We start from the raw sequence: 21,693 nt of genomic DNA, 5'->3' as shown, positions 1-21,693 counted from the left end.
AGGCCTTGTCACTGGTTTCCTCCTTGTGGTAACAATGCTGGATATCTAGGTGTGTGTTCATGCTCCTAAATGCTTTTCTTTTTCTGTTTTTAAATCAGCTATCGAAGTTGGAGAAGCAACAGCAGAGGAAAGAAAAGACCAGAGCTAAGGGACCCTCGGAATCCAGCAAAGAACGCACCGCTCCTCGGAAGGAAGACCGTAGTGCCAGCAGTGGGGCAGAGGGTGACGTGTCTTCTGAGCGGGAGCCATAGCCACAAGAGCTGAGGCCACAGGTGGGAGTCGGGGGAGAAGGAATGAATGGAGGATAGGATGGCTGTCCATAGAGGTAGAAGTCATTTGATGGGCCACGGTATCCATTGGGATGGAGAGGACACAGGCACGTGGGACAGTTGTAAGCCTTGAGATTGCAGGGAGAGGGGCACACACAGGCTGCAGTGTCCACCTAGTGGGTAGCTGCTTGTACCCCTTGCTCCATTGTTGCGTTGGCCACAGCTGCTGTGGGGCGACGTGTGGAGCACCTGAGACACCTGGTCCAGTCCTTTGGTTGTGGGTGCTGTCGTCATGCTGCCCCATCCAATTCTTTCTGCAGCTCTCTGTGGGCCAGTTCCTTTATAGCCTCCACGCCCTATTTCCTTCTTCGTGCTCTACTGTCATTGCCTTCCTCTCAGCACTGTATTCCTGAAATGATGCCTTATTCTTCCTCCTTTTCATGACTAGGCCATCTTGAGGTTCACTGTAGCAGTAAGCCCTGCTCCCTGCTTCCACAGTCTGATCCAGCTACCACAGGGGCTGAGGGGACGGCTTGGCCACTGCAGGAGTCCAGAGGGGAAGTTACAGTGGGAATGGGGCAAAGTCATAATGAAAGATGTATAAGAAATGGCATTGTTTCAGCTTGGTGACTACTTAGGTGTTGGGGAGGCATCTAGCATGGTTGGGGATAGAAAGGACACATGGAAAGTGGGGGTTGCCGATGGTGGCTGTTTGGGCTGTGTTATGTTTGAGGTGTCCACTGGTAGCCAAGGCAATAGTCAGTAGTTTCTGGAGTCTGAGTTTAAAGCTGAGGAGTAAGGTCATGGGCACACATTTTGGAGCCTTCAGCTCATAGACACTGGTTCAAACCAGTTCAGCAGACAGGCTCATCCTGGAAGTGTCAGACCTAGAGAGAGGGCCCTTGCGAGGTGCTTTCCACCTTTTCTTGCCTTCTGAGAGGGAGCGGGCCTAGAAGTCTCTCTGTGGCATGGTCTTTGGGATATGTGTGGCAGATACTGAGAAAAGTGAGTGAAGACTGGGCACAGCGTACTTCTCCCGATAGATAGACTCAGAATGGAGTCAGCACTGATAGTTTTGGGACTAGCTGGTGGACCCTCCTGCCTCAGTCCCCCATCACTGTGTTCTTCACAATGTGCCTTGGAGTTACAGCTCTATGCTAAATGATCTTGTCACACTCTCACGAGAGTTTTGCACGGATCAGAGGAAAATCAAATCATGCTGGGCCTCACTGGTCACAGCTGCAATCCCAGCTTTTTCTCAGCCTTGACACTCAGCCCTGAAGCCATTGATTTTTATTCTTGGGCTGAAAACACTGGTGTGGGTTTGGGAGAGTCATCAAGAGGTAGTGTTTGGTATCTAAATAATGTTAAATATTCACATGCACATGGTAACATTAAGTGATGTTTATTCCCATCCCTTCTAAAACCTCATGGTGACTTGTGCCTGTCAGTGGTCCGTTTTGTCATCACAATTACTGCTGGTACGACTGACTGATCACCTGTGGGAAATCCTTAGCACAGAGCGGGATGCACCCTAGGACCAAGCTCGTGGAAGAGATCTCGTTGTCACCTTCTGCTCATTAAGGGAGTGGAGCAGCAACTCAGAGGCTCATCGAGGCTGATCCTCTTCTACCTGACTATGTCCAGGTTATGTGATTTCTGCTTCCTTGAGGTTTCTTCCCTTTATTCCACCTGGGCTCCTGTCCCTCAGCAGTGCTGCTGTGACAGATGTGATGCCAGGACCCAGAGCTGCCTGAGAGGAAAGGGCTGACTGACCCCACAGTCTGGGCAGCACCTTCTCCAGCAGTTGCTTGTGCCAGAGGCTGTGGCCACAGAGCCAGGGTGTGGACAGATGTCCGGGCATGGAGGGAGCCTTGTGAGCTTCCTCCAGTTACCTCTGAAACACCCACCATCAGCCTGGCACCTCGGAGAAACCCCTGTGCTCCTGCCTCCCAGAATTCAGCCACATTCCGAGGACTCGAAGACCCTGAAGGGGTTGGGATAGAGGACACCTGGTACTCCAACTACACGTTTGCATTTTTTGTTGCCCCTTCTGATGAAGTTTGTCATCCATCTGACCACAGTCACCCACAGATGTTCACAGAGCCATGAGAGCTGAGTGAGGTGGTGACAGCCGGTTGGTGACCTTGGCACTTTCTATTCTCTGCAGAAACAGCCACTCCACCCTCCGCACAGGGAGCAGCTTTTTTCTTTTGCTTTTCTTGAAAGACAGAGCCCCAGGGAACCTAGCAGGCTAGAGGCAGCAGCTTTGAGTTTGCAAGGCTCGAGAGGCAGGAAAAAGCAGAAGAACACAGAACGAGAAACTGCATGATCTATGGCCTGTTTTTCTTTGAAAATGAGTCAGAAGCCTTCATAATTCAGAGGACATTCCCAGGAATTGTCATTCCCTATCATGTTGTAAACGTTCCTTCTTACTTTACCAAGTGGACATCAAGCTGCTAAAATTAATGTGTGGTTTCATCCTCTGCCACAGTCTTGCAGCTCCTCGCCTTGCTGGGGGATTCAGGGTTCCCTAAGAGGATGCGACCTGGCCGTTTCTGCTCTTGCCTTGTGCCAGGCCCAAGGCTCCTGCTTTTGGCTTCAAGTCCAGGCACCGCCTCATTTGAGTGTTTACTCAGCTGCTGGAATTGAGGTGCAGGGGAGCACACTCTACTAGCACCCTGTCTTTCTGTTCTCAAACATCAGCACGCTTAGACCCAAATGAGGGACGTGTTTTGTGGAAGCTGCCACCTGTTTGCTTTTTCACCTTGACCTTCGTCTGAACAGTGAGATGTGTCATGGTGGAGCACCTTTCCTCCTAAGGAGCAGAGCAGCTGAGTGTGCCTGTGCTTGCGTACATGTGGATGTGTTCTGTTGGAAGGGCCCCTGTTTACTGCTCCTCTACCCCGCACAGGTGGGGTGTGCCCTTGTGACCATTCAGACTACTTCCCCACGCCCACCTGCTGGTGTTTTGTGGTGGAAAACTAGCCATGCCTCGGAAGTGTTTTGTTTTTTTAGCCTGGAGTTTGTTAAACACACCTTAACTTGCCTGAGTGCTCCTCCGAGTGACACCACGCCACCCAGCACCACACATTCCCAGCAGACCTCATCACCACCACCTTACCTGGTTACTTTCAAGATGAATTAAGGTTAAGAAAAAGTAAAGACATTATTTTGCCTTCATTTGTCTGTTGTCAGTTTTTCCTTTCATGCTGTGACTCTGCCATGTTCTTTTGCCCAAAGAACTTTTTTACATATTTCTTACGGCACATATTTGAGGAAATTTTCATTTTGTCTTTGTTTTTAGAGAATAATTTCATTGCTATTGAATTCTAAAGTGGTAGTTGTCAGGCTTGACATGGTCATGAAATGGCTAGTAAATGTGCTTTTTAATTCCAAGCTATAATTTGACAAGATAGAAAACACCACAACAAAACAGGCAGCCTATGCAGGTGCTGTCTCCTCCTGACAAAAGTTGCGCTATCTCAGAGCAGATAGAGCACACAACAGAGGATGGGATGTTCCCCACGTCAAGCCAACAGCTACAGAGTGCAGCGTCTTTTCAGTGCCCAGTCACCTGAAATATATCCAGGTATCTGCTTCACTTGCTGCATGGACCCCGACCACAAATACTTGCTCTGCCCCTACATGTAAGAGATGTGTCAGACCTCTCTTCCAAAGCCCTGTGAAGCTTTTGCTTTTTCTTTGTTCAGGGCTCTTGCTGTACCTCTTTGCTTTCACTGGCTTGCTTGGGTGGTTTCATCCCTCTGTGATGTTTGTTATAGTAGTTTTTCCTTTCCACACTTAAGTATATTAGTCCACTTCGTTTTTTCTATTTTGTTTATTTTTAATATTTTTTTTCTAGCTGGCACGTAATTTTACATATTTATAGGGCACAGGTAACATGCATACACAGTATATAGTCATCAGATCAGGGTAATTGTATATCTGTCACCTCAGATATTTATTTGTATTGCGAGCATTCAAAATCCTCTTTACTAGTGATTTTGAAATAATTTTGTCAACTGTGGCTATCCTCCTGTGTGATAAAACCTTAGCAGTTATCCCTCCTGTCCAGCTGCACCCCTGTGCCATCCTTCTCCACCTCTCCCTCTTCCACAGCCTTCCCGGGCTCTAGGAACTACATTCAGTTGTCTGCTTCTTTGAGATCGTCTGGAGTGTCCATGTATAGTATAAGTGAGAACATGCAGTGTTTGTTTTTCCCTGCCTGATTTCTCTTAACATAATGTCCTTTAGTTTCATCCATGTTGCTGCAGATGAAAGGATTTCATTCTTACACAGCAGAATAATATTCCATTGTGTATCACATTTTTTTTATTCATTTGCTGATTCCATATCTTAGCTGTTGTGAATAACTAGAGATAATCCTGGCTACCCAGGGAGGCAGAGATTGAGAGTTTGAGGCCAGCCTGGGCAACATAGCAAGACCCTGTAACAACAACAACAACAACTAGAAATAAGGGTTTGAAGATAGGTCACCACAAACTTCTCAAAATGAAAGGCAAAGAGGAGAGCAATGGGGGGAAAAAAAAACAAGAGAGGGAGAGACAGAGACAGAGAGAGGAGAAAAGGAGAGAAAGAAAAAGGAAGGAAGGAGATAAACTCCAATAATTGCAAGGCAGTTATAAAAGGTGATATAAAATGAGCAACAATCGCCAAGAAGAACTTTCCAAACTTAACAATGGACACCAGAGCACAAACCCAGGAAGCTCAGAGCACACCAAGCAGGAACCACACTAGGCATATCATTATTCAAACTGCAGAAAACCAGAAAGAAAAATTTTAAACCAGGGAATGTGCACACTACTTGGGTTCTGCCACCTTAATTGGCAGGAGATCTTGGTCTTCAGTTTCCTAATCTGTAAAGCAGAGCCCTTGCCTCCTGTTCTCTCAGTTTGCCTCAGATTTTCTGACTGTTGGGAGTCCCTGCAGCTTCAGAGGTGAGAGCAGTAGCACCATGAAAGCCCCAGGGTTTGTCTCCAAGGTCTGTCCTGGCAGCTGGCCCTGGTTCTGACCAGAAATGTAGGTGAGCCCCAGGCTCCCCAAGCACGAACTTTTCTCTTCTGAACCTTTAGTAGTAGGAACACACCTGAAAATTGAAGGAGGTGAGATCAGAGTCAATGAGATTGTATTTGTGAGGGGCCCTGTAAAGCTTTGTAGATGTTTCTGATTCCCCAGTGATATGATATTCCTTGACTTGGTTTGTTCCACATCACAGGGTTGTAGTTTACAGATTCAAAACAAAAATCTCTTTATTACTGTTAAGTAAAATTATCCAAAACCCAGAAGGCAAAATTTGTCCCATTCAAAGACATACTGTAGCACTCTGCAGAGGCAACTGGTGTGTGTGGAGGGTGTGACTTTAACATATTCTTTTAATTAAAGCTCAAACTCTGGAAAGGTGGAAGCAAATATATAGAAAATAGGTAAGTTGCAAATAATTTCCTTCCAATAGTAGAGACAGCTTGAAAGATTATAGTTTTGTTGCCCTGTCAAATATTCCCTGGTATTGATATAACTTTGTAATATTATTTCAGTAATCTTGTCACTGAATATATATGTATTATATATGTGTATACATAATTTCAGCTAGTTGTATCTTCCTTTGAAGTAGCTTTACCATCCTTTGAAGTAGCTTTACCATCTTGTTTTCTCATTAATGAGTTACATAAATCTGTTTCATTGTATGTTTGTATGAGATTCATACTTAACATTTTTTAAATAATACTTTTGACATTAAAAAGAAGCCAAGGAAAAAGGGCAGGGTGGGGATACCTCGTATCACCTATAGAGCACCAAGGATAATTACAGAGGCTTTCTCATATGAAATTATGCAAAGAAGAAGAGAGTGGTTCGCTCCAAGAAAATAACCCCATTCACAGTAGCTCCGATAAATGAATAAGGAATTCTGTAACAAACCCGTGAGTGCCTGTGTCTCTTCAGCATATTGGTTTTTCCCATTGATTTTCTCTTGGCATTTTGCTTTGGGAAGTTCATATTGACTTATCTTCAAGCCCACTTATTTTCCTTCATCTTTGTGCAGTTTATTGAGAGCCCATCAAAGGCATTGTGCATTTCTTTTACAGTGCTTTTTGTCTCTATTATTTTCTTTTGATTTTTTTTCTTAGAGTTTCTATTTCTCTAGTTAAATTACCCACCTATTCTTGCATATTGTTTACTTTTTCCAATAGAGCCCTTAATATATTAATCATAATTATTTAAAATTTCCTGTCTGGTATTTTTAATATCTGTGTCAGAAATCCAAGTTTTATTCTGATGATAGATTTGAGTTTTCTGAGTTCCTTGAATCTGTAAATTATCTAGCTATCTTTCCACCCATGCATCAGCCCATCCATCCATCCACTCATCTGTCCATCCACCTTACTGTCTGTCTCTCCATCCATCCACCAGTCCACCCATCCATCTATCCATCTATCTCCCTGCCCATTTTCTTTCCCTTACCTAGAAGAGGTTCCTCTTTCCACACTGAAGTGTCACATATCACGCTTTCCCTTTGTTAAACATGAGATTGAGCTACTTCCTCAATGATACAGAGCAGGTGAATTATGTTATTTACTATCAGTGGCATTGGGTTTTCTCCATGGGCAGACTTGGCTTCCACCTCATTTGCCTTATTTATTAGAAAATAAGTTGGCAAGTCACTGGCCATGAGAAGTGATCCTCTGAGGTGTAGAGCTAAGCTTACAGGTAACTCGAGTGTGCTGTCTACAGTAGCCACTAGCTCTATATGAATATTTAAATTTCTATATGACTCTTCTATATTTAAATATCTATATGAATATTTAACTAAAGTTAAATGAAACATAAAGTTTACATTGTCACATTTCTACCTGTGGCTGGTTGTTGCCATACCAGACAGCAAAAGAGTGCTGTTCCTGCAGAAGGTCCATTTGGAGAACAGACTGCTCTGCAGGGACTGAGTTATGCCCTTGAAGCCATCGCCTGAGCCACTCTCAGTTGTGTAAGACTGATGTGGCCAAATACGTACACATATATATGAGCAGTAGGCGGGGATTGAAGTCCAGCCAAAAAGAAAGCCCAGTTGCTGTCAAACTTCATTCCTTGCACTTTCAGTAACACCTATTTCCTATTCTACTTGTTTTGCCTCATCACGCCAAGCTTTCCATTCTTACCTAGGAGATCATGTTCTTACCCTGTCCCCAGTCACATAAGGGCTGTGAGCAGGTACAGCAAGGGACGGTGTCTTCCTGGAGCTAGGGCAGGGTTCTCTGGAGCCGGCAGCACTAGCAGGCCAGAGGGGGTCCCTTCCTGATTCCAGCCACTAACAGGTTCTGCATGGAACAGCTGCACTCTTCTAGACACTGATGAGATTCCTCCCTGTGACTTGAAATAAATGATATAAGCTGGGTTCTTGAGCCATAGTGTTCTGTATGTCTGAAGTTGTGTGCTAGCATCTCATGGTTTCTCCCTGGCTTGCAGTCTGAAGCAGGGCCTTTGGAAGCCAACATGTTTGAGTCTCAGTGTTGAAATGGGCTGTGAGGGATCCCTTTTTTCTGGTTCTGGGCTGTCCCACTGTGGAAGTCCCTGATGCTTAAAGGCAGGAAAAGCGAACCCTGGGGAAGCTGGTAGTCCCCTGAGTTCCTCCAAGGCTGTAAGTTGTGGGTGCTCAGGTATTGGCAGTGCCTCCCGCCTGAGTGTACATCTGTCCTGGAGTAGCCCACCTGGCCTGCGTGTGTTTGCAAGTGAAGTCATCTCAGCAGCTCTTGGGCTGGCACATTACCACTCATCTGAGTTCTGAATTTCAAGCCTCAGTGGTTCACCCTTTTCTAGAGAATCATGTGTTCAGCAGCTTGAGCCCTACTTCTGCTTGGGGCTTCTTTGGCTAGCAACTCAACGTCTAAGTTTCTCAGTAGTTAGGATGAAGAAAATGAGAAGGAATATTTAAGAATGAGATTGGAGGCCAGGCATGGTGGTGCACGCCTGTAATCCCAGCACTCAGGAGGCTGAGGCAGGAGTCTCAAAAAAACAAAAAAAGAATGAGATTGGAGATGGAGAGCAGCATTACTGACCATGTGTTGTGAGGATCCATGCACAGTGGTACCGTCATTCATGGTACCTGCATCTGCACTGGTGTTAGGCCTGGCCACTGGGAACTGTTGTAGTTAGGGTTTGCAAGGGAATAGGTTTAATACAGTATATATAATTTATAGGATTATTTTATAATATTCACCCAAAAAATCAAGTGCAGAGGAGTGCAAGAGATCTGTCCACACACTAGAGACCTGAAGAATGCAGGCAAGGGCCTGGATCTCACAGTAATACCCCACACGAGTCTAGCTAAAGGCCTAGAGCTGAAGGCAGTGTCCTCCATGAGCCCAGCCAGAGTTCTAGAGCCCATGGCAGTGTCTCATGCAAGTCTGTATTGAGGATCTGCACTGGGAAGGCCCAAAGACCCGTGGGAAGCCTGCACCGGCTAGATGAAGGATTTGTGCCACCAGGCTGAGGGATCTACACTGAAGCCAGGTCAAAGATCAGAGCTCCCCCATTGTGAACAGCAGCCGTTCCCTGTGACAGCAAGGACCCATCTCCTCTGATGAGAACAGCTAAGTTTGCATCAGGAAAACCAGCCTCAGCAAGCTTCTCCAAAGAAATAACAGCAAACAATCTTCCCCTCCAGCTCTCCTTTTATGCTATTGGCATCAATCCGCAGGTGTCCATAGTAGCATGGCTGATTCTCACTTAGTTGGGAGCCCTTCATCTCTTTATCAACTCCCCCTGTCTGGATGGTCTACCTTAAAACTTTGAGAATCCTTGGTCCAAAACCTCTCAAGATCCCTTCTTTGGTGGTACCAGGGATCAAACTCAGGTCCTTGTGTTTGTGAGGTAGGTGGCAGAACCACTGAGCCAAATCCCTGGCCTCAGGATCCCTTCTAATTGTGTTTATTTAGTAGGGAATTGGGCACCCTAAATCATCCCCATATAAAATTTCTTTTGAAAGACATTTTTAATTATAAAATTAGTATTTACCTACAGAAAATTTCAGGAATGCCAAAATACTAAGAAAAGAAAATCTGGTGTCCACCATTCTAAGTAATCATTATCAACAATGCTTTTGTAAAATTTCTTCTAAGCAGATAATTCTATGTTTTTTCATCTAATTTTACATACTTTAGGACATACTGTACATATGTCACCTTTTTTTGTTTAAGAGAATATGAATATTTTTATAAGTAATTCATTCTTCTACAGTAAACTTTATAATTTCCATCTGTCCAGCAGACATTTGAAGCATAAATTCATTATTTCAAAGCATTAAGAATGTAGAATATTGTAGAATAAATAATAGAAGTAAATGTAAAAGAAAAATATATTTAACCAGGATCACAAAGCTCATCTTAAATTCAGAAATAAAGATTCTAATTTTAATCAGTGCCGAAGATAGGTTCTCCAAGGCCAATGTGGAAAAAAAAAATTCAGAATTTGATTTATTGGTATTGCAGATGGGCAAAGGTATTCATAGGCCCCAGGCTTTTACGTCTCAGCCAGTATCTCCAGTATAATACAGGAGCAAGTGGGATATTTCCCTTGGAGGAAAACCGAAAGTAACTTGTCCCTAGCAAGGACACTATCTGCTGTCCAACTGCTGGTGTCTTAGATGCCTCTCAGGAAGGTTTGCAGGGCTGTGGAGGGGCCTTTTAAAGGGCAAGGAATGTGGAGAGAAATCAGTCCCTTAAGTAGTCACTGGGACTAGGTGTGGCTCTAGTTGGCCTTTCTTATGTGGGCACTGGACCCCAATACCACTCCAGGCACAGAACTAGCACCTGTGTGTGGCCAGTGTTGAGGGTATCAGCATGATCACAGGAGAGGCATCATGATGGTGGCTCCTCCATCAGAATTTTTGCCTTTGATAAAGAAGTGCGGGGACAGAGCTGCTCTGTTGAACCTTGGGATTTGGTCTGACTCCTGGATGACAAACACTTGCTTCCCAAATTGTGACACTGTCAGCTGGTTTTTGTTGTAGCTTCAAAATTGCAAAGGGAAGCAGGAGACTGTGGGGTACCACTTATGCTGTACCCAAAGCCTGGGCATCTGAAGATCACTTAAGGCCATAACTCCACTCAGGGACATGCACATAATGGACCACGATTATCCAAGTATAATTTAACATACTTAGCCATGCATGCATAGCATGGACAAGGTCATACAGCAGGTGTTTAATTTCACCGTGTCTCCATAAACTGATAAGGCACTATAACTGCTGTGAACTAAAGAATACTGGAACCTTTTAGTAGCTGTATTTTCTGTCTTTGCTGTATAGCTGTAGTTGCTGTTTTGCTGAAGGAATAGAGACATGCAGCTCTTAAGCTCTGGAGCTGTAGCTCCAACTCTCAGCTCTGTTGCTGCCCTGATGCTGATGATTGACTCTCTGCACCTTGTTCTTATTGGGGGAATTAACTCACTCATGAAGCACTACATGGGCTAAACAGACCCCTCTCCAGGTGTCTCCTGGGGAGGCTCAGCCTCAGCCTTCACATTTTATACCAGAAAGCAACCATCCTCTGAGTAGATTAAAATTTATCTTAAAAACAAGCATTTAGTCTCTGTCCCTGTGTTTTCCTTATTACCCACCTAAAAGGATTTGGAAATGAAACTTTATATCCATTTTTCAGAGATTTTATCTTATATATCTCTGTCATCTAACTTTGAGCATAAAGTTGATACAACTTTTATTATTTTAATTTCTGTCAGATCAGTACTGATGTTACCTCTTTGATTATTCATATTAATTTACATCTCTTTTTCTTGGTAAGAGATTTATTAAATTATTTGAGCTTTTCATTTCTCTTTCCTTTTTCTGTTTGAAATTTTATTGTTTTCTGCTTCCATATTTCTCCTTTCTGCTTGTTTGGGGATATAACTTGCTTTTATTCTTTCGGGTTTTTTTTTTTTTTTTTTTTTTTTTTTTTTGGGACTGGGGATCGAACTCAGGTCCTTGCACTTGCGAGGTGGGTGGTGGAACCACTGAGCTAAATCCCTGGCCTTGTTTCACTTTTTTAATGTGGAAACTCATATGATTTATTTGACGGTTTTTTCCTTTTCTTGTATATGCACAAAATGCTGTGAATGTCCCCAAGCACTGTCTTAAGTAAATACCAAAAATTTTAATATGTTGTATTTTTATTTAGTTCAAAATGTTTCCTAATTTGCCTTGTGAGTTTTCACTGATGCAAAGGTCATGTAGAAATATGCTCAGATACTTCAGTGTCTTTTTGATCCCAAAGTATGCAGTGGAATGAAGGGAGACTCTTTAGTGAGTAGGTGCTGGGGTTTATACATGGCAATGTGGCAGATTTTGCATAATGAAGTGAAATGTGGAGAGGTGGTTTCTTTGTGTGAGCTTGAGAGGATACCTTCAGCTGTTTTTTAAATGCTTGTACTGTATGTGAATAATATCCGAAGGTGGATTTTGGAATGTTTCATATTAATACATCTTTTTGTTGCTTCTAGTGCATTGACATTGGGCAGAACTGGATCCTGAAAAACTCAGGAAGCTGAGCACATACACTGCTTTAAGGATTTTGGACTGAAACAGGAGAAGACAGAAGTAAGAGTGTAGGAGCCCGAGTAGCCCTGCAGAAGCACCAAAGGACCCTGCATTTTCCATAGCTGTTGTGGTCATATGGGGCAGCAGTCGCTCCAGGATGGGGTGTGTGGTTGGGGCTTCCCTGGCTCCCTCAGGAGACTTTCCTGCTTTGCACCATGTCTTGGCTTGCTTTTGGAGTCAGCCGGCCCAGCATCATCCATCATCATATCCCCTGTGGTGTGCTGTGTGCTCATGATAGCTTCCAACACATTCGCGTGCTGCCCGCGTTCTTCCTACATGGTTCATAGCTAGGGCCAGTGGGAGGCATAAGGAGGGCGGTCTTCAGAAGTCATGTGTCATGTGAGACCTTTCATCTTGTATATTTTCTTTTTTCTAAAAATAAATAATAAAACCCTAAATCTCAAGAAACTACTTTATTGCCAAAAAAATCTCGCTGTGTTTCTGCTGCATGTTGTGTACAAATGCGGGGTGTCCAACTCTGCTCCAGGTATAGTCACACTTCGTTTTGGATAACCTTGTGAGAGGCCTTCATGTGGCCCACAGGCCTTTGATTCCTAGGTGAGAACCTGTGTGTAGCAGTTTATGTTTCCTGACATTTTACTTGGCTATGGGACAACAGAAAAGGAGTGTGCAGCTGGGAATGGCCAGACCATTTCTACTGAGACCAGTGTGGCAGCCACACATGCCATTAGGCTAGAGAAAGGCACCCATGTCGGCTGTGCATGCACCCTTTCTCCTTGCAGCTGCACAGCTGTGCATGTGTCCTGGCCAGCAGGCCTGGAATGTAAAGAACCATGTGCTGCTGAGATTGTTTCTCAGGTTAATGTCACAGCTAGCAGCACATCAATAGTGGGCATTTTTGACATTGTATATTAAAATATCAACAAGAGTTGTCCTCTTGAAATGTTTGCCTACCCAAAGAGGAGACATCTCTGGCATCTCATGCTGTCTACCCATGGCCTTTATAATAATGAGTTCTTCTAGTCTAACCCAGTTGTATACTTCACACAAAAACGTAATAGAAAGTGTGAAAACAGTCTCAAATGACATCCTCAATGTACATTCAGATACTTGAGATAGTTGAGCGCACATCTAATCCTAGACCTTTGGGAGGCTGGGGCAGAGTGATCGCAAGTTGAGCCCAGCCTAGGCAATTTAGCAACTTGGATGCTCTCTTCAAGTGATTAATAAATAAAACAGTGTAAAAGTCTTAAGTTCAACCCCCCAGTACTGCTCCCCTTGCAAAAAACCCAATACTTGGAATATAGAGTTGGAAGAAGATTTTCCAGATTGCTTTGTCCAGAGCCAAAACAGTTGTCCAGTGTAATTGATGGTAGTTGGAAAGCATTGTGTCCTGGTGCAGATCTGGGTCGGCTCCCCCAGCCCCAGGGCACTGGGGCCCAGGAAACTCTCCTGTCTAAGTAACTTAGGTTTCACAGAGTGCATTCAAGCTCACTTTAAAGTTACTTGAACGTGTTCAAGATTGTCAAGCAGATCTGCCCTACATTCTTCTGCCACCCCACATTTATCTCCATCAGCCAGTGCTTACTGAGCATCTGTGACGACCTGTCCCTGTCATGAGGGGTGATGGGGATTGCATAGCAGTGAGTAATGTGCTGGCCATTGCATGGTGGAGTAAGACCCACAGCCCTGTGTCTGGATCCTGTTTTAAAGGGATACAAACCACATGCATTGTGGGTAGCAGCCAGGGCCAAGTGAAGCCCCTTGGAAAGGAGCTGGGAGAGTTGGGGCCCTTTAGCTTGGGGAGAATATTTCTGAATATTTAAAAATGTAGAGGAGACAAAGGATCAGAAACAAAAGTGGGAGCAATGGGTGTGTTTTGCCCTGACACACTGGCTTCTAACAACATTGATGCTGGGAACTCGTGACATTGGAAGAACTTTGGCACCTTCTTTTGTGAAAAGATCTTTTGTTGTAATTAATTGGTTGAAAAACCCTCCCTGCCAGTTTCCAGGGAACATGGTGAGTGTCAGAATGCTCACTATTTTGGTGGCACTGGATGAAGGAAGTGTTTCTATCACCCTGAAAGTCACTTTCAACTTGTAGGGTCGGAAGCAGCAGGGAGAGCCCCAAGCCTGGCTCCAGAGGGTCAGAGGCAACCCCAGAACATCACAGTGGTAGCAAAAACAATGGGAATTTCCACCCTGCTGTAACCTCCTTTTCCAGGTCATTCCCAGTTGTTATTATGGGGCGGTGGCTAAAATTAGAGTCTGGGTGCCTTTGTGTTCGCAGAATATAAAATGTGCTGTCTTCACCACCCCCATGTCTCTGACTCCTTATTCTGCTTATTTATAAAGCTTTCTGTTTATTGTCCATTAAAACATCATTTGAACAAGGGTGGGAGAAGAGAATCCTACCATGTATGGCTTTTCTGAGAAGCCTTGGCCATGTTTAGGCCTAGCACTTAAAACAGAGCACTGTGCCGAGGACTCTGGGAAACAGGCTCCGCTTAATCTTGCCAGTCCTGGTTTACTTTATAGGAGACCAGACTCTGTGGCCACACAGCAAATAGACCAAATAAAGGCATCTACTGGGGCCAGTGCTCCAGAGCCGTCCTCACAGCTGGTGGTCCAGGGAGGGTGTCTTCTCTACTGAGCTGGTCCAGCCATAGATGGGCACCAGCTGGCACATAGAGAAAGTGATGTTTTGCTGATTCAAATGTAAAGAACAAATAGTTCCACCAACACTCTGCTTCCTCTTGTTAATAACTTAAAGCCAGAGAGATAATCTTTTCTATCACTAATTTGTCATTTTCTGTCCTTTTTTCAGCCAGGTACTTTCAGAAACCTTCATATGCAATTCATTGCTGACTTGAGACCTTTAAAAATAGAGTTAAAGAACCTCAGAAATCATAGACCCTCTGCTTGCTTGTATTAGGAAAGGAGAGTGAGGTTCTGTTTTCACCCTCTCCCAGGGTCCGGGCAGCAGGGTGCGCAATTTTTGGAGGTTTGAAAGTCAGTCTTAAGTGGGCACTCTGAAATTATCTATTAGTGATGGTACTTTAGATTTTAAGTCTAAATTAATACATTAATTTGTATAATACAGTTACTATTTGTAGGGCCTTAAAATAACTTGCTTTTGAGTGTCCTCTGAGGGTGTGTGAATTAGAGGCTTGGTCAAACAGCAGGTGATGAGCAGCCTGACAAGGAGTGGCTGCTGACAGCCACCTGCAAAAGGGACACAGGTGGTTCCCCAGGGGACAGAAGGAGGCCGAGGAGGAGGAGGAGGAAGTGACAGGCACAGCTGCCTCAAGGTGAGTGAGAAGCAACATCTGGTTAACTGACGGGGTTGGTAGAGCTGGGTTTGGGGAGGAGAGGAGGCACATGGAGGGGCAGGGACAAGTAGGACCTTGGAGGTGAGGTGGCACTGGACTGGGGAGGTGTGGCCAGTCCTACTAATACTGGCTTTGTCCCACCCCCTTCCATCTGCTCCAGGCTGACTGTCCTTGTCTAGTTTGTCCTGTAAATGTGATGCTCAAGGACCAGATGTAGCTCTGCCAGGGTGGTGTGACCACAGTCCCTTGACATGGACAGTGGTGACATGATCTCAACTGGTCAGCAGGATGTGCAGACTTGGACTGAATCCTGGCCACGTTGTTGAACTGCTGGGTGACCTTGGGACAGTTTGCTTACTCATCCTTCTGAGCTTCTGCTCCTTCACCTGTCCACCTTCTATGTGGGTCCCTTGAGAGCCTGCCAGGCTCAGCCTAGCCCCAGACAGGTGTGTGCAGTGTTCGTGTTACCACTCCCATAGCCTGCAGGCAGTGAACACCCCAAGTTCAGCCCATGTAACCAGCCCTCCGCAGTGAAGACCCAAAGGGGGGACTTGGTGGTCTTCCTGTGGGCTTGGCTCAGTCTGTCCTGTTGGACTGTTTCAGTGTGACATTGCTGTCTCTCTCAGCGTGTCATCCCTGGACAGCTTTTCTCTGTCTTTCAGTCTTAGCTAAACACAGCACGTGGGTGTGTTGGTCCTTCATTAGCTGTCTCTCTTGGATCAGTAGTTGCATTACTTATCTTCTCACTCAGCTCATGTTCCTCCTTCCCACGGTGCCCATTTTTGCTGAAATCAAACTGTACTATTTTCACAGCATTTTGGTGATTAATTCAGTGATCTTGTCAAAAAATATTAGTACAGCATGAAGCGTTATTTGTGAACTCGTGGCTTCCAACGATCACCGTGTTCTTTCTCACAGGATCTCAAGCCATCTGGCCACTCATCTATTCTAGAATGTTCTTGCGGGCCCAAATCTAACTGGGTTGTCTGCAGTATCTGCAGCCCATCTTGTCAAAACTGCGAGTTTTGACATGTTCAGTTTCCTGACCCCCTCCTTCAGAATATTTTTCAAAGTTCTCCGTGGTAATTCTGTTCTGTGACCACATCATGATGAGGGAACCTTGTAAGTCTTGCCACCTACCTTGGACTTCAAGTCCCCTTCTTTGATGTTTATTTTGCCTATTTTACAGGCGTAGGTGCAGTAAGCAGCTTATTTCAGCATGTGACCATGCCCTAGAGCCGGCCTAAGTCCTTTACATTTGTCAGCTCTTGCAACCAGCTCAACCTTTAGAGATAAGAAGTAACAGGAGTTGTGGAGCCTTGGCTTCTACCCTGATGATCATGGAACCAGTTAGCTGGCTGCAGGTGCTGGCCACTGACAGAAAGCAGGAGACCCTGAGGATGGTACTTGCCACAGCAACTGCAGTGCTGGTGCCAGTGCCATATCCCAAGCCAGGTGACACAGAGGACCAGGGTTGTGGAGTCCTGAGCAGCAGCAGGGTCCTCTCAGCTGACTGCTGCCTCTGCCCCTTGCTCTGCCACCTGTTTTCCTCCTGTGTGATCTGTGTGAATTGCTGCTGCATCCAGTTGTGACCCTCTGTGGACAGGGAGGTCCTCGGAGCTGTTGAGTGTCACAAATCTTGCCAGGAGCTGAGCCATTTTGGACGTAACAGTCCGCTTACCATAGCCTCTACCTAAACACCTGACATCCATAACCGAAAGGAGACAGAGTTATATAGTGGCTCTGGGTCTCAGTTTCAGTCCATGGCTGGCTGAGTCCTTGGGAGAAGCATCATGGTTGAAGGGCGTGGTGGATGATGCTGTTCCCTTCTGGGCAACCAGGAAGTGGAGAAGGAAGCTAAGAGCCAGGCGAAGAGCCAGAGGACAGATACACCTTCGAAGTCTCGCCCATCCACACTCCCAGGAGACCCTTCAGCTGGGAATGAATGAATCCACCAGTCTAGTTAGGCCCTCATGACCCGGTCACTTGCTGGAAGCCCCACCCCTGAACACAGAAGCCTTTTGGGGGACATTTTCTATGGAAACTGTAACACCCAGAGGAAGTGGGCTTTGCTCCAGGTGTCTCCCTCTTCCAAGCCAAGCACAGACTCAGGCTAATTTTTAGGTCTAACATTTGACCCATTCCCCTTTCCTTGTTATCTACGAATACCCTTCTCTGAAGCTCTTGAGGTTGTCACCTTCACGTTCCAAGGCACAAAAGCAGCTCTGTGTCTTTCCTAGAAATCTCCTTGTGCATAACCACTGCATGGTTGTCAGCCTCAGGAACTTTCATGTGCTTTTCTTTGATTTACTATCTGTATTTTAATTTTGTCAGTTAACACAATATGTCTTTTTAAAAGCTTTTTTATTTTTTTGTACTGGGGATCAAACTCAGGACCTTGGGCTTGGGAGGCAGGCGATGGAACCATTGAGCTAAATCCCCAGCCCTTAATAGCATTTTTATCCTTGGGTCCAGGATCCAGTGAAGAATCCAGCTGCCTTGCTGTCTTTGGATCGGCCCGGGAGTAGATTGAGAATAATAGTATTCATACAAAGTCTGTTCTCAGATCACAAAGGAAATTAAACTAGAATTAATAATAGAAGAATATTCAGAAAATTCCTAAATATTTGAAGATTCAAGGACAATCCATGGTCAAAGAGGAGTTCTTGGCAGAAGTTTTTAAGTATTTGGAACTCAATGAAAATGAAAATATAACTTATTAAATTTTGTGGGATGGAGTGAAAGTTGTGCTTAGTGGGAAATGTATAGCAATAAATGAATGGGTTAGAAAGAAGAAAAAAGGCCAGGGATTTGGCTCAGTGGTTCCGCTGCCTGCCTCACAAGCACAAGGGCCCAAGTTTGATCCCCAGTACCCCCCCACCAAAAAAAAGCTAAAATGATTAGTCTGAGTGTCCATTTTAGCAATCTGAAAAAGGAAGAGCAACTTAAACCTAAAGTAGAAGAAAATAACTTAAAAATGTATTCAGTTTCACCCAAAGAAGTGGCTCCCCTGTGATGGTGCGTCACCCATCCAGGTGCTCCCTGTCCTCATGGTCAAGGTTAACAGTGATTCCATGAGCAAAGCCCTGTGAGGGTCCCCACTTCACAGATGAAACACTGAGGGGGCATTGCTCCAGTTAGTACTTTGCCTAAGGCACACAGCTGGGAAGGGAGGAGCCAGGATTAGAATGCAGCAATCTAGCTCCAGAAGGGGCAGCCACAGTCAGAAGGATTTGTGAGGCTGGCAATGCATAGCAAATAGGAAGAGGCTTGATATTTCACCATGGCTGGAGCAAGAAATACGGATACTCTTCTGACCCTGGAGGAGCAGTTGTTAGTCTGAGAAATCAGATAGGGACACTGCTGGGACATCTGTGGCAGATAAATTCTCTGTAGGAGTTCTCAAGGGATGCCAGGCTGTCCTCCTGGTTTATCTGCAGCTGGGACAAAGGCGAGCTCCGGCGAGCTGCAAGGAGAATCTTAAGGACAGCAGCACAGAGCCCATGTCTTTCAGCATGGCGCAGTGAAATAAGGTGATTTGGATTCAACAAAACTGGAAAATCACAGGTTGGGAGGCCTTGGGTGAGGCAGAGGCTCTGACCAGGATTGTAGAAGAGGAAGCCGTCACAACATCTGGTTCTGTTTCCACCACTCTGCAGGGGGTCTGATGGCTGTCAGGGACTCACAGCCCCCAGACCTGTACAGATTTCAGATCCCAAGGATTTGGCTTGCTGGGCTGGGCATGTGTTCTGGGATGGAGAACTACTTGCCTCTCAGGTGGCGGTTGTCACACAATGGTGGTTCCACACATCAGTCTGGAGGACGTGGGGGACCTGGCCCCCACAAGGTCAGCCTGGCTTAAGGCAGAGGCCAGAGGCCACATGTAAGTTAGCCTTCCCTGTCCCAGGATACGTCACAACACTGTCACTCTTATTTGTAGTCTTGGGCTTTTGGAGAGCTCTTAGCTGTCACTTGTGACAATGTGGTACTTCAGTGGCTCGTCCGGCTCCACTTTGCCTGTAGGTGGCTACACCAGCCAGCAGCTGGCCACAGTGCCACAGCCATACACCACAGTTCTTCTTGTTACATGAGGAAAAACAGACCAGGATTGGCAAGCTACCACTCATGGACTGGCTGCTTGTTTTTATAGTTGTATTTATTTATTTATTTTCAGCTTTAATTGAGTTTATTGGTACATTTTAGGGATACAGTACAGTTACATTCATTGTTGGGATCTTGTACCTCCACATGACAAGTCTTGATTCTCATTTTTTCCCCTTGTCCCTGCCCTCCCTTCACCCCCTCCTCCCCTCCTTATCACAAACACTTTATTTCCATCTTTTCATTATCTATTTATTTATTTTTTTGGTTTTTTGAGCCAGGGTCTCACTACATAGTTGAGACTGACCTGGAACACTGATAGGAGGAAAGATGGCTCCATGTTGCATTTGGGAACAACAGCCCTCCCCTGGCCCACAGGGACAGTGTCTGCACCTGCAGTGCCGTAGTCATCCTGGGGACCGACAGAGGGCTTGTCAGTTGGAGGATGCAATCTGAGCCTCCAGCAGTGCGGTTCCACAGCCCTGCCATCTTCATGGTGACTTTCCATTCCTTGAGCCAGGTCCTGTTAACCCTCAGTTCCAGTGCGCTGTTACATTCCAACCGGGAAATGGTACAGATGCTCCAGTGCTGGGGTTGGAGCCAGTTGCTTAATGCAGACGCTGACTTCCTTACCAGTTTCCTCACCTCTCTTCTGGCTGTAGTATTGCTCAGTGGAATCAGTGTTCTATTTCACACTCACTGCGTAAGCCTGAAGATTACCTCACAGGTCTACCCATTCTGGGAGATACCAGCTTCAACTTCACCAATAGCAGAAACAACCAGGAAGGCAGTCACCCAGAGATCTGCCTATCTTCATGGGTTGAGAGTCTCTTGTGTCCTGGAGTGTCAGAGATGGTCACATAATATTTGCTGGCCTCAAATTCCTGCAGGGAGATGTCAATGGCAACACCACCCTCATGGTCAGGTTTCAGGGATCCCAAAATGCAGACCAGCTTGGAGGAGTCCTTTCCCATCTCGCCAGCCTCCTCAGATTTCCTGATGGTTGTTTGGTCCATCTGCTCAAACTCGAGAAGATTCTGTTGTCTGCAACTAAATACCGGCCTGGTACAAACACTCCCTAGTCCCCCAATTGCTGTGCTCTGAGTGTGACAAAAGGTTGTCTGGAGGGAAAGAGCTATACCATCTGACTTTTCCACCAGCAGGGGAGGAGTGTGCAGGCTGCTTTGGATTCTTGCCAGCTTCTATCTAGTTTTCCAGCCCTTATTTTTTTATTTTTTTGGTACCGGGATCAAACTCGGGACCTTGTGCTTGTGAGGCAGGTGGCAGAACCACTGAGCTAAATCCCTGGCCCTTCCAGCCCTTTTTTGATGTATATATAAAATTTAAAATATCATACTGTATCTTTGGATGGGGAACAAATTACACACACACATACACACACACACACACAAATGTTTAGGGACCTTTCACTGTAATAGAAAACATTTTTGTTGATCCACATAGTTGTAGATGAAGAACTTAGGGAAGTCCTTCCATGGAGGTTTTGTGGATCTAAACTAGAAACACCATCCACATCTGTAGCCTTAGCTCCATGAATCATTCCTGTCCTCTCCTCTGGGGCTGAGTGTTGTGTGGGTGGAACTGTGTCATCATTGGTCTGGGATAAGTTTCTTCCCATTTCTGAACTGCCATTGGAATGGGGAAAGAGACAAGAAGTAAAGCAGCCTGAGGATAGAAATTCAATCTCAGGACCCATCTGTAATTCAGTCATCATTTTATCTTGAATTAAGAAGCACATCCAAAGACAAGAGGCATATGGTTAGCAGCTAATTAACAGCCTTGATGGAATTCTTATCAGTTCAGGAGATTGTGTTCATTGGAAACCATTGCCAGCTCCCTCTGTGAATAAACCTGTTGTGGAACTAAAAAGAGATTTTAGCTTGTACACCAGTTAAGAGCCAAACCTTGCAGGGCTAGAATCTGAATGAAGGACCCTGACTTTTTCATCTCCTGGGAATGTACTTGTTTTACCTTCCAAGGCACTGTGCTCTCTCCAACATTCAGGGACATCTTTGGTTATCACTATCAGGGTCTTTTAACAAGAAACTGGGCCCAGTGCTGTGTCTGCTGGGGTGTGTGGGAGAGGAAGGCAGAGAGCAAGGAGTGAGAGAGGGCAGGGCATGGTTAGTTATTCCTTGCCGAGAATCCAATATTTCTTCCCCCTTTCCTCAGTGGTAAGTGGGACAGTAATTGGATCAGGTGCCCGGAGCAGGACACATTAGTGCTGAACAGGTTACATAATGAACAGGAGTATGCCAGACAGGTGCATGCTGAACAGGAGCGTGTGCAAGGTGTCGACTGAACAGGTGCAGGCCGCATAGGAGCGTGTGGAACAGGTGCGTACTGAACAGGTGTGTGCTGAAAAGTGTGTGCTGAGCAGATGCCTGCTGAACAGCTCA

The 21,693-nt window shown here is 45.4% G+C and overlaps 1 protein-coding gene across 1 annotated transcript in view; it reads left to right on the top strand.

Annotated features, from left to right (window-relative positions):
* Dtd1 (D-aminoacyl-tRNA deacylase 1) overlaps positions 1–12,279 on the top strand; it is a 103,348-nt gene extending 91,069 nt beyond the window's left edge. The window contains exons 6-7 of the mRNA XM_010634217.2: positions 99–272; positions 11,781–12,279. Of these exons, the coding sequence (XP_010632519.1) occupies positions 99–251 (153 nt within the window). The 3' untranslated portion in view covers positions 252–272; positions 11,781–12,279. The remainder of the gene's footprint in view (positions 1–98; positions 273–11,780) is intronic.
* Positions 12,280–21,693: the final 9,414 nt, after the last annotated feature.

This window comes from Fukomys damarensis, unplaced genomic scaffold, assembly GCF_012274545.1.
Source record: "Fukomys damarensis isolate Sample0158 unplaced genomic scaffold, DMR_v1.0_HiC HiC_scaffold_7, whole genome shotgun sequence".
NCBI classification, from domain to species: Eukaryota; Metazoa; Chordata; class Mammalia; order Rodentia; family Bathyergidae; genus Fukomys; species Fukomys damarensis.
The sequence above is the reverse complement of the archived record's forward strand: the minus strand, read 5'-3'. Positions and strand labels throughout refer to the sequence as shown.